This window comes from Rattus norvegicus, chromosome 4, assembly GCF_021556685.1.
Source record: "Rattus norvegicus strain SHRSP/BbbUtx chromosome 4, alternate assembly SHRSP_T2T, whole genome shotgun sequence".
NCBI classification, from domain to species: Eukaryota; Metazoa; Chordata; class Mammalia; order Rodentia; family Muridae; genus Rattus; species Rattus norvegicus.
The window spans coordinates 62,644,209-62,659,390 of NC_141537.1; the positions used below are offsets into that span (position 1 = coordinate 62,644,209).

A 15,182-nucleotide genomic window follows, 5' to 3' on the forward strand; every position below is an offset into this window, starting at 1 on the left:
TGCATCAGTAATTGTGTTGTTTTCATCTCAGCTGTGAATTATTGGAGTGAGGTAAAGGTAAAAGTTATCATGTGTATTTAAAACGTATCTGCTAACTCGCATTTCTTTCAAAATAAAACAATTCAGAACATTCTTACTAATTAGAACTTCAAGAGCCTTTCCCTTATTTTGTTTTCTAAAATAACTCAGATTCAAAGATCTATGAGGAAACTAATTAATATCTTTTCAGTTTTCTCTCTGATGCATGGTGAGAAGAGGCCTCTGTTTTGAACCGAAAGCTAAGGTCCATTATTTAAGCACATTATTTAATGTGCTCTGCTATAACAGCACCTCCCTCCCTGCTGAGCCTCATGATACTAGTTGGTAGATGAGTAGGTGTGGAGTCTTTCTCTGACATTTTGGAAACCACATCCTTCCATAGAAATCCAAGAAAAGCCAGGAGTAGTGGGCATATGCCTTCAATCCCAGCACTCGTGGGGCAGAGGCAGGTGAATGCCTGTTTGAAGCTATCCTGGTCAATATATTGAGTTTCAGGACAGCCAGAACTGTCCCAAAAAGCACAAGTTAAAAAAGAAGTTGAAGAGAAACCCTAGATATTAGAGGGACTTGCCTACTGGCCTTTGAATTAGTATTCACAGAGGAGGATAAAATTAAAGGCTAAGGAAAGTGTGGGGAGGGGAGGGAGGGAGGGACGGACAATATTAGGTAGTAAATGTAGGTTTTTAATAAATTGATTTTCTAAAAAATTGTTGGCATTTGAAGGTCCTTCTGGCTTTGATTATAAAGTTTAGCAGCTATGTTTTTTTTTTTTTTTAAGTAGCAAGCCATTTATTACCCTGTATTTTTCAGAAACATATTTTTAGGTTTATATTGAGAAAATACTTGTAGATTATGGTCTAAAGTAAATTCCTTGTCATCTTTGTGGGTAGAAGTATGTCCATACCAGCCTCTGTACACAGGCACTCCAGTACCCTCTCATGTGTGTGTCCCAGCCTCTGTACACAGGCACTCCAGTACCCTCTCATGTGTGTGTCCCAGCCTCTGCACACAGGCACTCCATTGCACTCTCATGTGTATGTTACAGCCTCTGCACACAGGCACTCCATTGCACTCTCCGTGCGTGCATACCAGCAGTCATTCACAGGCCATGCGTACATACCAGCATCTGCACACAGGCACAACTTGTTCTTGTTTACTTTTAGAAGTGACAGGCAGTATTCTAGCTATACATAAGACTGTTTTCCTGCTCATTGATATTTTTATTTATTCTGCTATACAATAACTCCTCTCGTTCTTTAAATATTTATAAATTATGTATATAATTTTCCTGTCATTTATAGTTGAAATTAACTCTTTTTAAATTGCTCAGTAGCAATACTGTATTCCTGAGTGATTGTCCTGTTTCTCTGGACAATATCTGGGGACTAGGCATGTGTGCAGACCTCATCTTGTTGGGAATACCATGCAGGTAGGAGAAGAGTTAAGAGTAAAAAATTGAGAGTTCAAAGAGACATGGTGGTACATGACTGTAACTTGGTGCTTTAGGGGGTAAGGCAGGAACTCGAGTTTGCAGTTAGCTACATAATAGGACTGTTGGGACATTTTAAAAAGCGATTTTATGAGGTTTTTCATTTCTCTACTTTCCTTTTAACCCTTATTGTACCCCAATTTCTTCCAGCCCCCCCAACATGAGGTAAAAGAGAGAGCGTTAGAAGGAAAAGAGGATGTAGACCCTTATTTGGGTTGCTGAGGTCCTTGGGGTGAGTCCAGTCTTCACTGTGCAGAATATGCAGAATTCCAGCAACCCAGCACTAGCCAATGAAGCAGCAGCAGGGAGCGGCAGCTGCCACAGGCCCTCTTGGGGCTCTCTCATTTATACCCTTCCCGGAGTCCCAGGATTACACTCTCTGCAGCTGGCAAAAGTCACTTCACCCCCAACCCCCAAGCGCAGGACAATCCTCGTTAAATGCTCTGGACAATCTGAAGTAGCCCCATATCCCACAGCTAGGAGTAAAATAAAAACATATTCATATGCCATAATGTATTTTTAAAGAAACCAAAACTCTCTCTACATAGGACCTTGTTTCAAAAAAAAATCAAAGCAACAGTGAACAGTTTACTGAACATATAGATGACTGACTGGACTTACTTAGGATGGTTTAGGTAATATAAACGCGATGTGTATACCACAGAGGAGACTTAGCTGGAAATGACTATCCCAGTTCAGTCCTATTACTTCCATACCTGAATTGAGTTTCCGTTTACCCAGGAGTGATGGTGTCTACTAGAATGTGTGGCTTGCTTTACCTTACTCACACTGTCTAGTCAACACTGAGCACAGCGCCAAGTACTAATACATCGCAGAGATTACCTGGGTAACAATCCCCACTCACCTTAGTCAGTGCAAACGGAGAAGTTAGCGACTACCGTATTATCTGCGATTCCTCGGATAATTGATCAAACATTGTTATCATGGAGTAAAAGTAGTATTGTATAAGTGACAGTTTTACTCTTTAACAAAGTTTTTTTTTTCCCCAAAAGTTTGTGAAATAACGTTGTCCTTAGTTAGAAATGCAGGGGTGTAGCCCTTATGCAGCAGGGTGTGATGTCCAGCTTTGTAAGGGAGGAAAGCAGAAGCAAGATAGATGTAACACTTAAACGTAGTGGTTTGGTTCCAGAAGCATCATGGGGCGGAGGGCGGGGAAATATTGCAGGGGAGGAGCATCTAGATTAGCACTATGTGCATCAGTCACTACCCCTTTGGAGGTCGAGTGACCCTTTCACAGGGATGGCATAGTAGGGATCCTGCATATTTGTATTATGATTCATAGCAGTAGCAAAATTACAGTTATAAAGTAGCAACAAAAATAATTTTATGATTGGGGGTCACCACAACATGAAGAACTGCATTAAGGGTCTTAGCTTTAGGAAGGTTGAAAACCACTGGTTTACATGTTGTTCTCAATTGGATCTGGCCTCCATCTTGTCTGAAGTCTCTCCTGTCTGCTTGGTTCTTCCCTTCTCTTGTGCCTTCTCTCCCTTGAAAGAATTAGTTTGTGAATGATCCGTTACTATTATTGTTGTGTTTTGGGCTGGAAGGAAGTGAGGATTGTAACTTGTATTGTGGTGTTTGAACTGAGAGAAACTTCTGTTGTCTACGGAGTGTGATGAGAGGATTTAGTTTGCTTTGGCCAGGGCCCAAGCTGTACTTGCCTTGATGTTACCCAGGTACTTGTGCCATATATAACCTTCATGCCATCTCTGAGCAACTTATTTACTTTAGTGACTTCAAATTCAGGACTAGGCTTTATTGAAATAATAATGCTGAATAAGTCTCTTTGAGAAAGCATTGAAGTCTTTATAGTGATTCTTGACAGGTCAAAAGTTATGAGTCTATTTTAAAGACAATGAACAGGACTGAACCCCTGAAAAATAAGTAAAAACTGATCTTGAGGAACATAAGTTTAAATGGGGGTTTAATACTATTAAACCTTCCCTTAGTTGTTATACCATAGTGTCACTGTAATTTTATTTACTTATAAGAAATCTTTACTTCGGGTGCAAAGGAGTTCAGATGATTGCTTGGCACAATTTTATTGTGAGATGATCATTTAGACAGTCCACAATATCCTTATAATAGCTATGGTAAACAGTTGCGACTCTTAGAGGACATCTTTAAACCTCCAGCTGTGGCAGCTGCTGCATTATCAATGTACTTGTGAGGTGTTTGAAGTCACAGTGTAGAGTTCCGGGCACTAAATGGGACTTCAGTTGGTGTTGGAGAAAGTAGTGACTGCTGCTTGCTTTCCCCACAGTTCTCATGGCAAAGATGCTTCTCCTGGTCCTCTGATTGATGTTTCAAACATCTCTACTCCACGCAAATTCCTTGATGCCACTCAATATTCTGCTGCTGGAAGCTCAAGTGGTAAGTTATTTTTATTATATGCCTCAGTCTTTGTATATTCAAAAGCCACACAAAGATCTACGGTAGCCTGTGTGCTGTGCCCTTTGGGACCCTCACAGGAAATAGAATAAAACCATTGGGAGGACCTGTTGCATTATTGAGGGTGAAAACTGGCGGCTCACTGGCTTGCCTGCAGGTTCCAGCTTTGAACGTGTTTTTACTTCAGTGGTACTGTTTGCTAAGCTTGCCTTTGAGTGCTCTTTGGTAGAATGTATGCTTTTCTTTTTGGTTATAGTCTTTACTGCTCCTGTTGACATCAGATGGCAGAAAAATAGAAATGAGTCTAAGCCATTTATAATGAAAAGTCAGACAGGTTGTTTATATTGGAACTTGAGTTCAAGCTGACTAGCAAGAGCCAAAGAGACGTAACATTGATCAGAGGTGACCAGGCTGCTTGCTGGAATAAGGAAGCATTAGACTTTTGTTATTTTTTTCAGGGATAGAATAAAGTTTGGTAATTATCCACAGTCATGAGCATAGTTTCAGAGATATTTCCTTTCTTGCATACAAGAATTCTGGCCTTGGCGTCTGTAGGCTATAGACTTTAAACTACTGCTGAGTCCTGCTGTTCGTCACGTTTTCTTTTTGTTTTTGTTTTTGTTTTCTTTTTGTTTTTATTGTGTCTTTTTTGAGGCAGATTATTTCTGTGTAGTCAGAGCTGGACTCATACTTAAAATCCTTCTGTCTTACCTCCCAAGAGCCGTTGTTTGTTTAGGTGTATGCTACCATGTCTGATGATAGTGCCATCTACAGAAGCATGGGCACACAACCCTGTGCAAGACATCCTAGCACTCAGGATGTGGAAGTGGGAGCATCAGCAGTTCAAGGTCTGCCCAGTTACGAAGAGATTTTGAGACCAGGCTACATGAGACTGTTACTAAAAACAAAACAAAACATAATAAAAATCTCATTGGGCCCAAATCAAAGCATTCACAGGACAGTGTTTCTTACTGAAGATTCCTTGTCTTTATCAGGTTCTGGAGTTTGTCACCTGTCACCTTACAAGGTTTCTTTGTCTTTGTTCAAAACCAGCAATGGTGGTAGATGATTCTTCCCTTGCCAAGGACAGGCCTTGACTTGGAGAGGCTTCTAAGAAAGGGGTGTCTAGGAGTGCTGAAAAAAACTACTGGAAGTCACGTGGCGGGACCAAGCTGAGGGCCTGCGCTCTGCCAGAGACAGTTTTTCAGATTGCAGTGCTCTGCTCTCTGTTCTCAAGACTGCTTTCTCCTGCTATTCTAAAAACTCTCTGGATAGTTCATCTCTTGCAGATCAAAAGCCCAGGTTTTTATTTACCCCAGGTTCCCTTTTGATTATTCCACGAATCTGCATCCTATGACCCCAGTCCTTTGATTCTTAGAAAGAGACAGGCAAGCACAGATAGTAAGGTAGCTGAGTGAGACCCAGCCCTGAAATGACCATTCCTACTGACCTGGGACTAGACCTAAACTCCTCTGTCCCAGGCTACCTTGAACTCAGGAATCTGCCTGCCTTTGTACGCATAAACAACAAACAAACAAACTTCAGCTGGGTGGGATCTTGTCTTGCCACCACCACCACGCCCTACATCTCTTAATCTCCTTCCTTAGGATCTTTCTGACAAGCCACCTCTGTTCCTTTAGATTGTGAAGTTCCTTATACATTCTTCTGTTTTGGACAGTTGAGAAATTATGTTTTGAACTCACATTTTCAGTGTTCTTTCTCTCAGCCTTAAGAGCTGTCCTGAAGGTCACAGCCTTGTACCATTTTGCTGAGACACTAGAAATACACCTTTCTCTCCTGGACTCATGCTGTTTCTGTTATCATGGAGTCATTAACCTTGGCAGAGAGGACATTCCTCGGAGGAAGAACCTGAAACTATGTGCACTATTATACAAACAAGCCTTCCACCCACAGCAAAGGTGATACTTGTGGAGGCCCATACCCTGCTGGCTCTGTTTCAGGAGCAGGAACCATGTCATGCTGTCCTCTTACATGGCCAAACTAAACTTGGTATTCTCTTGATGTATGTCTCTGACCCACATTTTTGCCTTCTTTCTTCCTTCCTTTTTAAGAAGCACCACTGGGTACTTCAGGCTAAAAATCTTTAACTTTAATGTGTAAGACCCCAACCCTTGGCTAGTGGTACTTACTTCGAGATGCCTTTGAGTTAGACACTGAGAAGCAAAAGCAAGAGGTTTATTTTCCAGCGTGTTTGGGTTGACCCTCAATTAGTCCCTACTTTTTAGGACTCAGCAAGGTTATAGTTCAAACTTATTGGCTAAGCATGTTGACCTTTAAATTTATTGGGTAGCAAGCATGGGCAGATCATGACACCCATTTGAACTGTACCTGGGAGTTTCTACAAGGTCAGGTATATTCTGAGATTGTTTTACTCAAGAATGTTCCTGTGGATGGAGTATGGAACTTGGCCTAGTCTTAACCCAAGGCGGGTGGGTGTAAGGCTGGCAAAAGCCTTCAGGGTCCTTCAAATGATATCTATCTGTAGAGTCTCCTTTGCCATGTAAGGTGACCCACTCACAGGCCTTGGGGACTTAGGCATAGATATTTGGGCATCCATCATTCTGCTTTCTGTACTGATTTCTTTGTCTTTGGAAACCAATGTGAAAATTTTGATGTTTTTGAAATTATATGGTAAATCTTTTTAAGTCATTGCCATTCTAGTCCTTAGAACCCTATTCATCTGAATCATATTATTAAAAGAGATTTTACAAGCAAAGTATATATATATATATATATATATATACATTTGTACACATATATATATTATTGAGAGACTTAGTAAAATGTTACTAAGTATACATAAAAGCTTGGAGCTGATGAAATATACCATAATAAAGGGCAGAAATTTGCCTAATTCTTGGTACTGATCAGCAAGTCTTTAGTGTCTATTTGTGGAGTACCCCTATAAGTCAGCTGAGAAAGTAATAGGCATTTTCAGCAGGGAATTTAACATAGGCTCTTAAAGCTCCCCTCTCATCTTGTGAAACAGTTGGATTGAGGGTGTAATCCATTAGAATTGACACTTTTATAGAGGAAGTTCCAGTAGGGAATCCCCAGGCAGAGCTGATTTCCCATTGGGGTGCCATAAATTAAGGTTGGAGGTGATTCCTGAGAATGTTCAGGTTATTATTAATTAAATGAGAATTCTGATTGCTTGTGGATGAGTCATTTTGCAGATGCCTTATTTGGAGGTGCAATTGTGACTTTTCTCTGAGCAGTTTTCTGTCATAATTTGTATGTGAACATTTGCAAACTGCATTTTGTTGTTCAATAGGTGCAACAGTGCTATGAGGTCATTTTTGGGCAGTTGCTGTTGTTATTACTGTTACGATTGTCATCTTTATTAAGTGCAGTGAATATAAGGTTATATAATTATGTGCGTGCATGTGTTATCTAGCTAAGTGAAGTGCCTACCTAATTGCAAAATTGAAGCACAGGTTGACAGAAGCAAGTAATGTCAAAAGCCAAATAATTGGAATTCTCACTGCTTTTCTACTATATATGAAATGGGTTATAAACATCATAATAAAGAACAGGGTAGATAATGGAGAACTGAACGAAAGGCAGGTCTATACTAAGATTGGTTATTTATCTGGTGGAGGTTAAGCAACTAGATCTATAATGAGCCCTTGTTAATCAGTTAAGCAAGCTAGTAGAATAAAGGGAAAATGTGAGCGTTTCCCCCTTCTTAATGAAAATCTCATACTACAGATATATAAAAATACTAATGAGCTATTATTTCAAAACTCTTTTTACAAATACAGAAAGTGCTTCCACAGAGATGAAATGCTTGGCCCAGGTACATCCAAGGGGGTCATGGTTGCGACATGGCCACGTGCTGGTTCCACTCTTATGTAAGGGATGCATGTTGCCATCCTCTGTCTTGTCATTACAGTATTTTGTAACATATGGGAAGACTAATGTCTTATTTAGATGTAATAGTTCATCTAAAGAATTAGGTAGAAAGATTGGGAGAAAAGCCAGCAATTTTAGTAAAAATATTGGTATAAGCTTTTGGACTCCCCAGTGTATCCTTCTATTTGGCAAAGTGCCTTTGGAACATTTTGACTGAGGAAGCACTCCAGGGTAAACACACATTTCATTGTGGCCTCTTGATTCATTTTATTCATGTACCACTGGGCTGCTGTGATTATGACTGGAGCAGCAAAACTGGACTTTTTACTTCTTTCCTGTTTGGTGCAGCATAGGTCAGTCAATAAAACCTAAAAGAGACAACAAATTTTTTTTCCTCATTGCTGCTGTTTTCTTACTCCTTATTTATTTATTATAAATAAGTACACTGTAGCTGCCTTCAGACACACCAGAAGAGGGCATCAGATTTCATTACAGATGGTTGTGAGCCACCATGTAGTTAGTTGCTGGGATTTGAGCTTAGGACCTCTAGAAGAGCAGTTAGTGCTTTTAACCACTAAGCCATCTCTCCAAGCACCCTGCTTCTGTTTTCTTGATGCAAGTTTTATTTACCTCATATAATCTTATCTGAGACTTAATATTTATTTTAATAACTGGAGATTTGACATTTAAGGAATTCTTTCAACATGGAGTGTTGGATTCTATGTTTTAATATAAGAGGACATGAAGTGCTTCCTCATAGAACTCACATTTTTTTTTTTTTTTTTTTTTTGGTTCTTTTTTTTCGGAGCTGGGGACCGAACCCAGGGCCTTGTGCTTCCTAGGTAAGCGCTCTACCAGTGAGCTAAATCCCCAGCCCCAGAACTCACATTTATAAAACAGTGATGTTGTGGTTTACCAAAATAATAGAACACTCTCAAATTACTTCTGTCCTTAGTGAATGAAATGAGGAAATGAGCTCTTTTGGGTATGGGCGAAGAGCAGCTTTTTATTGGAGATATGAGGGAGTAAATATGTTGCATAGACTGAGCTGGGCCATGAGGTGTGAGAGGTATGGGGTAGAAAAAGAGGGGAAGAGAAGAGAAGAGAAGAGAAGAGGAGAGGAGAGGAGAGGAGAGGAGAGGAGAGGAGAGGAGAGGAGAGGAGAGAAGAGAAGAGAAGAGAAGAGAAGAGAAGAGAAGAGAAGAGAAGAGAAGAGAAGAGAGAGAAAGGCAAGAAGACCAAGAGGGGAGCCAAGAGAAGAACCAAGAAACCACCTGCCGGGTAGAGAAGCTGGAGGAGGGAAGGGATGCTCCAGGGCTAGAGATTTAGGGTTGAGGGTAGTGTGAGGAGAGCTGAGAGGATTCCTGGTACTTAGTGAGCCAGGAGGCCAGCATGCACTGTGCTAGTAGGCACTACATTTACCTGTTTGTCCCCAGTTTCTTTGGGAACTGACACTTATGTCAGGGACTTCAATGGAGTTTCAATCAAGTATTCCATTCTCTCTCTTGGTCTGGCTGTTTTTGTTTAGGATATCCTCAGTTCCTTTTGTATTATTCTTAATAAATGTCTGTGTTGACTTCTATGATTAGTCATTAGTACCACTGTATGAAAATATAAGGGATGCCAGGTAGAACAGTAAATTAGTGACCATGTTTTATTTAATTAAATACATTTACTACAAATAATTATAATTAAGAAGAGATTATATGATTCATATCTTAGAGATCAATATACCCATTAACCTATGAGTTCCACTAGGTTAATTACTTCCTTCTCCACCTGCTTCCTGTTTTGTAAATTATGGAATATCCATTATGCAAAATGGTGGGTTTCATGGTAACCTTTTCATAAAATCATGACCTAGGTTTGAACATGGACAATTCCCACTGCCTTCTCTGCTCCTTCCCACTGTCTCCCTCCTCCTGGCAGAGATTTCCCTTCCCCTTCCATTTTCATGTCGTATAGGTATATTTTGAAATGTACAGAGAAGAGGAAACACTTGTCATTGTCCTTCTGAGTTTGACTTTTTCCTTGTGTAACATGATCTGCCTCCCTTCAAGGAACGTCATCTCGGTGTCCTTTAGGGCTGGTCATCGTACGTGTGCTCCACACTTGCTGTTAGTTGGTGAGTAGTTTAGGCTAGTGTCCTTTTTACACCCTCTTTGAAAAGGAGGTGGCTGTACATACAGGGATTTATTCCTGGACGCCCCGTTCTGTTTTACTGTCTGTGTTATGCTGTTTCTGTTACTCTTGCTCTGACTGTAAATTGAGGTCGGGTATTGTGAGATTCCCAGAGTCTCCCCTCCCCTAGGCCAGTTTTTTTGGGGGGGCCTATTTGGGGTTCTTTTGTGCTTCCATATGAGTTTCAACATTTTTTTCAACTTCTGTGAAGAGTATAATTGGAAATTTGATAGAGATTGTATTGAATCCGGATGGCTTTTGTTACAGTCGTTTTCACATTGCTAATTTTACAATGTGTGAACTTGGGATGTCTTTCCATTTCCAGTGTATTCATCAGTTTCTTAAGTTTTCTGTATTGCAGAGCTCTTTTACGTCCTTGGGTGCATTTATCCACCTCTCCCTTCTAATTGTGTTGTAAACTTTCTTGGATTGTCTTTCTTTTTAGTGGATTTGGTGTACATAGGAGGTACTGAATCTTGCATGGAGACTTTGCATCCTGCGATCCTGCTGGAAGCATCAGATTCAACGATTTCCTTGTGCAGTATTAGGGCCCTTTAAGTGTGCGACAGTGAGCATTGGGAAGCTGGAGTACTTTTGCTTCTTGCTCTCCCATCTGTGTTCCTTCTCTCTTCAGCCAAAGAAGTCAAGCACTGATTTGGATATGCAGGAACGTGGAAATCCTTGTTTTGGGCTTGATTTTTAAGGACATGGTTTTATTTTTCCCCATTCAGTATAATGTAAGCTATAGGTTTGCCACTTCTGCTCTTACTAGTCCTGGTTTCTTTAGGGCTTTTCTCATGCGTGGATGTTGAACTTTGCCAAAGGGTTTTTCTGCATGTTTTGAGATAATCCCGTGACTTCTGTCCCAGACCTCTTTATGTGGTGTTTTACTCTTATTACTTTGCATATATTAAACATCTTTTTTTTTATTTTTTTTTATTTTTTATTTTTTTATTAACTTGAGTATTTCTTATATACATTTCGAGTGTTATTCCCTTTCCCGGTTTCCGGGCAAACATCCCCCTCCCCCCTCCCCTTCCTTATGGGTGTTCCCCTCCCCACCCTCCCCCCATTGCCGCCCTCCCCCCATAGACTAGTTCACTGGGGGTTCAGTCTTAGCAGGACCCAGGGCTTCCCCTTCCACTGGTGCTCTTACTAGGATATTCATTGCTACCTATGAGGTCAGAGTCCAGGGTCAGTCCATGTATAGTCTTTAGGTAGTGGCTTAGTCCCTGGAAGCTCTGGTTGCTTGACATTGTTGTACTTTTGGGGTCTCGAGCACCTTCAAGCTCTTCCAGTTCTTTCTCTGATTCCTTCAATAGGGGACCTATTCTCAGCTCAGTGGTTTGCTGCTGGCATTCGCCTCTGTATTTGCTGTATTCTGGCTGTGTCTCTCAGGAGAGATCTACATCCGGCTCCTGTCGGTCTGCACTTCTTTGCTTCATCCATCTTGTCTAATTGGGTGGCTGTATATGTATGGGCCACATGTGGGGCAGGCTCTAAATGGGTGTTCCTTAAGTCTCTGTTTTAATCTTTGCCTCTCCCTTCCCTGCCAAGGGTATTCTTTTTCCTCATTTAAAGAAGGAGTGAAGCATTCACATTTTGATCATCCGTCTTGAGTTTCGTTTGTTCTAGGGATCTAGGGTAATTCAAGCATTTGGGCTAATAGCCACTTATCAATGAGTGCATACCATGTATGTCTTTCTGTGATTGGGTTAGCTCACTCAGGATGATATTTTCCAGTTCCAACCATTTGCCTACGAATTTCATAAACTCGTTGTTTTTGATAGCTGAGTAATATTCCATTGTGTAGATGTACCACATTTTCTGTATCCATTCCTCTGTTGAAGGGCATCTGGGTTCTTTCCATTTTCTGGCTATTATAAATAAGGCTGCGATGAACATAGTGGAGCACGTGTCTCTTTTATATGTTGAGGCATCTTTTGGGTATATGCTCAAGAGAGGTATAGCTGGATCCTCAGGCAGTTCAATGTCCAATTTTCTGAGGAACCTCCAGACTGATTTCCAGAATGGTTTTACCAGTCTGCAATCCCACCAACAATGGAGGAGTGTTCCTCTTTCTCCACATCCTCGCCAGCATCTGCTGTCACCTGAGTTTTTGATCTTAGCCAATCGCACTGGTGTGAGGTGAAATCTCAGGGTTGTTTTGATTTGCATTTCCCTTATGACTAAAGATGTTGAACATTTCTTTAGGTGTTTCTCAGCCATTCGGCATTCCTCAGCTGTGAATTCTTTGTTTAGCTCTGAACCCCATTTTTTAATAGGGTTATTTGTTTCCCTGCGGTCTAACTTCTTGAGTTCTTTGTATATTTTGGATATAAGGCCTCTATCTGTTGTAGGATTGGTAAAGATCTTTTCCCAATCTGTTGGTTGCCGTTTTGTCCTAACCACAGTGTCCTTTGCCTTACAGAAGCTTTGCAGTTTTATGAGATCCCATTTGTCAATTCTTGATCTTAGAGCATAAGCCATTGGTGTTTTGTTCAGGAAATTTTTTCCAGTGCCCATGTGTTCCAGATCCTTCCCTAGTTTTTCTTCTATTAGTTTGATTGTGTCTGGTTTGATGTGGAGGTCCTTGATCCACTTGGACTTAAGCTTTGTACAGGGTGATAAGCATGGATCGATCTGCATTCTTCTACATGTTGCCCTCCAGTTGAACCAGCACCATTTGCTGAAAATGCTATCTTTTTTCCATTGGATGGTTTTGGCTCCTTTGTCAAAAATCAAGTGACCATAGGTGTGTGGGTTCATTTCTGGGTCTTCAATTCTATTCCATTGGTCTATCTGTCTGTCCCTGTACCAATACCATGCAGTTTTTATCACTATTGCTCTGTAATACTGCTTGAGTTCAGGGATAGTGATTCCCCCTGAAGTCCTTTTATTGTTGAGGATAGCTTTAGCTATCCTGGGTTTTTTGTTATTCCAGATGAATTTGCAAATTGTTCTGTCTAACTCTTTGAAGAATTGGATTGGTATTTTGATGGGGATTGCATTGAATCTGTAGATTGCTTTTGGTAAAATGGATTAAACATCTTTTCATAAAACAAACTTGGTTGTAACACAGACTTCTTAATGTGTTCTTGATTTTTGATTTGCAAGAATTTTATGATAAATTTTGTATCTGTTCAACTTATATTTGTTTTCTTTTTATTTTGTTATTATCTGGTATGGTCAGCATAATTCTGACATTGTAGGATGAGCTCAGGAGTATTCTTTTACAGTTTTTGTAATGAAACAGTTTAAAGGACATTCATGGTAGTTCGCTAACATCTTTGAGCAGTGAATTCAGATTTTTTCTGCTGCTTGAATCTCATTGTTAGTTATCAGCCTGTCGCTTTTCCTCTCTTTTCTTAATTTTTGTAATTCATTTATGTCAAGACTTTCTTCTGGACTTTGCTTTTCCTTTATTTTTAAATTTAGGGTTTCAAAGTATTCTATACTCATTTTTCAGGATTTTATTGATATTTGTAGTTAATGTCCCCTGTTTTGCTTCTAATTTTTTTGAGATTTTTCTTTCTTTTTCCCCATAACTAACTGTGTTTCATTGCTTTTAAATGTTTATACTTTAGTCTCCACTTCATTAATTTTTGTGCTGTTCTTTTTTTTTTTTTCTTTTTTCTGTCTACTTGTTTCAGGCTTGGTTTATTCTCCTGTTTCTAAAACCTTAAGGTGTATTTTTGGCTTTTGCTTTGTTGATTCTCTTATTTTTAAATGTGAGATCATATTGTTATAAACCATCCTCTTGGAATTGCATTTAATGTTTCTCAGAGGATTTGATAAGTTGTAGTTTTGTTTTCAGTTGATTCTAGGAATTTTTCAATGATTTTTTCAATGACTCATTATTATTCAAGAATGTTTTAATTAATCTCTATGTGTTTAAATGGCTTCTCTTGTAATAACAAGGCTTCTAGGTTTTTCCACTGTGATCTACCTTATTAGATATAAGAATTTATTCTGTACTTGTTAATATTGTTTTTGTGTATCAGACTCTTCTATTTTGAAGAAACTTCTATAGACTGCTGACTAGCATCTGTTTTCCATTTTTCCATAGCTGTTGGATGGAATAAACTGTAGATATCTGTTAAGTGAATTTGATCTATGATGCTGTTTAGACCTGGAATGTCTCTGTATGTTCTACCCAGACATCATACTTTGGTATTAAAGCCCCTTCTATTGGTATATTTGGACATATCTGTTCCCTTATATGAGTAGTATTTGTTTGTGAAATAAAGTTCACCAACATTTGGTGAATACATATTTATAATTGTTTTATCTTCTTTTAAGTAGTATATGTATTTATGTATATGTGTATGGGTGCATGTATATGTTATTGCCTCTATGTATGTATGTGTGCATATATGTATATTGCCTCTGTGCATGTATGTATGTTGCCTGAGTGTGAGCATGTGAATACCACGGCTCAGTGTAGAGGCTAGAATTGCTTGTCTTCTTTCATAAAGTGGATTCTGAGATAGTTAGGGTCAGCAGGCTTCGCAGCAAGTGCCTTTACCTGCTGAGTAATCTCATGAGCCCCGATGGTCCTTTTTCTTGATTTATTATTATCTTTAATAATATGTACTGACTTTTATGTCTTACAACTGATTGGACTACTTCGTGTGACACAAAAATAGCTCTACCCACTTGCTTTGGCCTTCCACATGCTAAATATGCTGATTATTGTCATTATTTTTAGTCTGGGTCTTTATGAAAGTTTGTAGGGCTCATTGGCTTATTGTGTGTGTGTATGCTGGTAATTCTGTGTTAGAATGGATGTGTTTTTCAGTTTCTTCCTTTTTCTAATTTGCTTTGAAAAATAAGTGTCTTGCTGGTCATTCTTCTCTTTGAGATGATGAGATAACAGTAAAAATAATGACTTGACAACACACCAGAGATCGAAATGTAGGAAAAAGCTATCAAGTTCTTCTGTATTTCCAATAAGGTTAGAATGGTAAGGCACTAGGATGCTAGTAGGGTATGCTACCAACTGAAAGATTATTAAAACTAAAGGTATTGATAATTAAGAAATGGAAAGAGGAAGGATAGGGAAGCAGATACAATTAGAACAGGAATCAAAGGGAAGTGTACTGAGGAAGCATACTGCAGAATTGGTGTGCAGGAAGGCATGTTGTGGTCTGAGTATGCTTGGTCTAGGGAGTGGCACTAG

The 15,182-nt window shown here is 39.6% G+C and overlaps 1 protein-coding gene across 2 annotated transcripts in view; it reads left to right on the forward strand.

Annotated features, from left to right (window-relative positions):
• Window positions 1-15,182, forward strand: part of Exoc4 (exocyst complex component 4) — a 770,091-nt gene that overhangs the window by 53,958 nt on the left and 700,951 nt on the right. For both annotated transcript variants that reach the window (XM_087655632.1, NM_053875.2), the window contains 1 exon segment: window positions 3,816-3,925. In XM_087655632.1, the coding sequence (XP_087511758.1) occupies window positions 3,816-3,925 (110 nt within the window).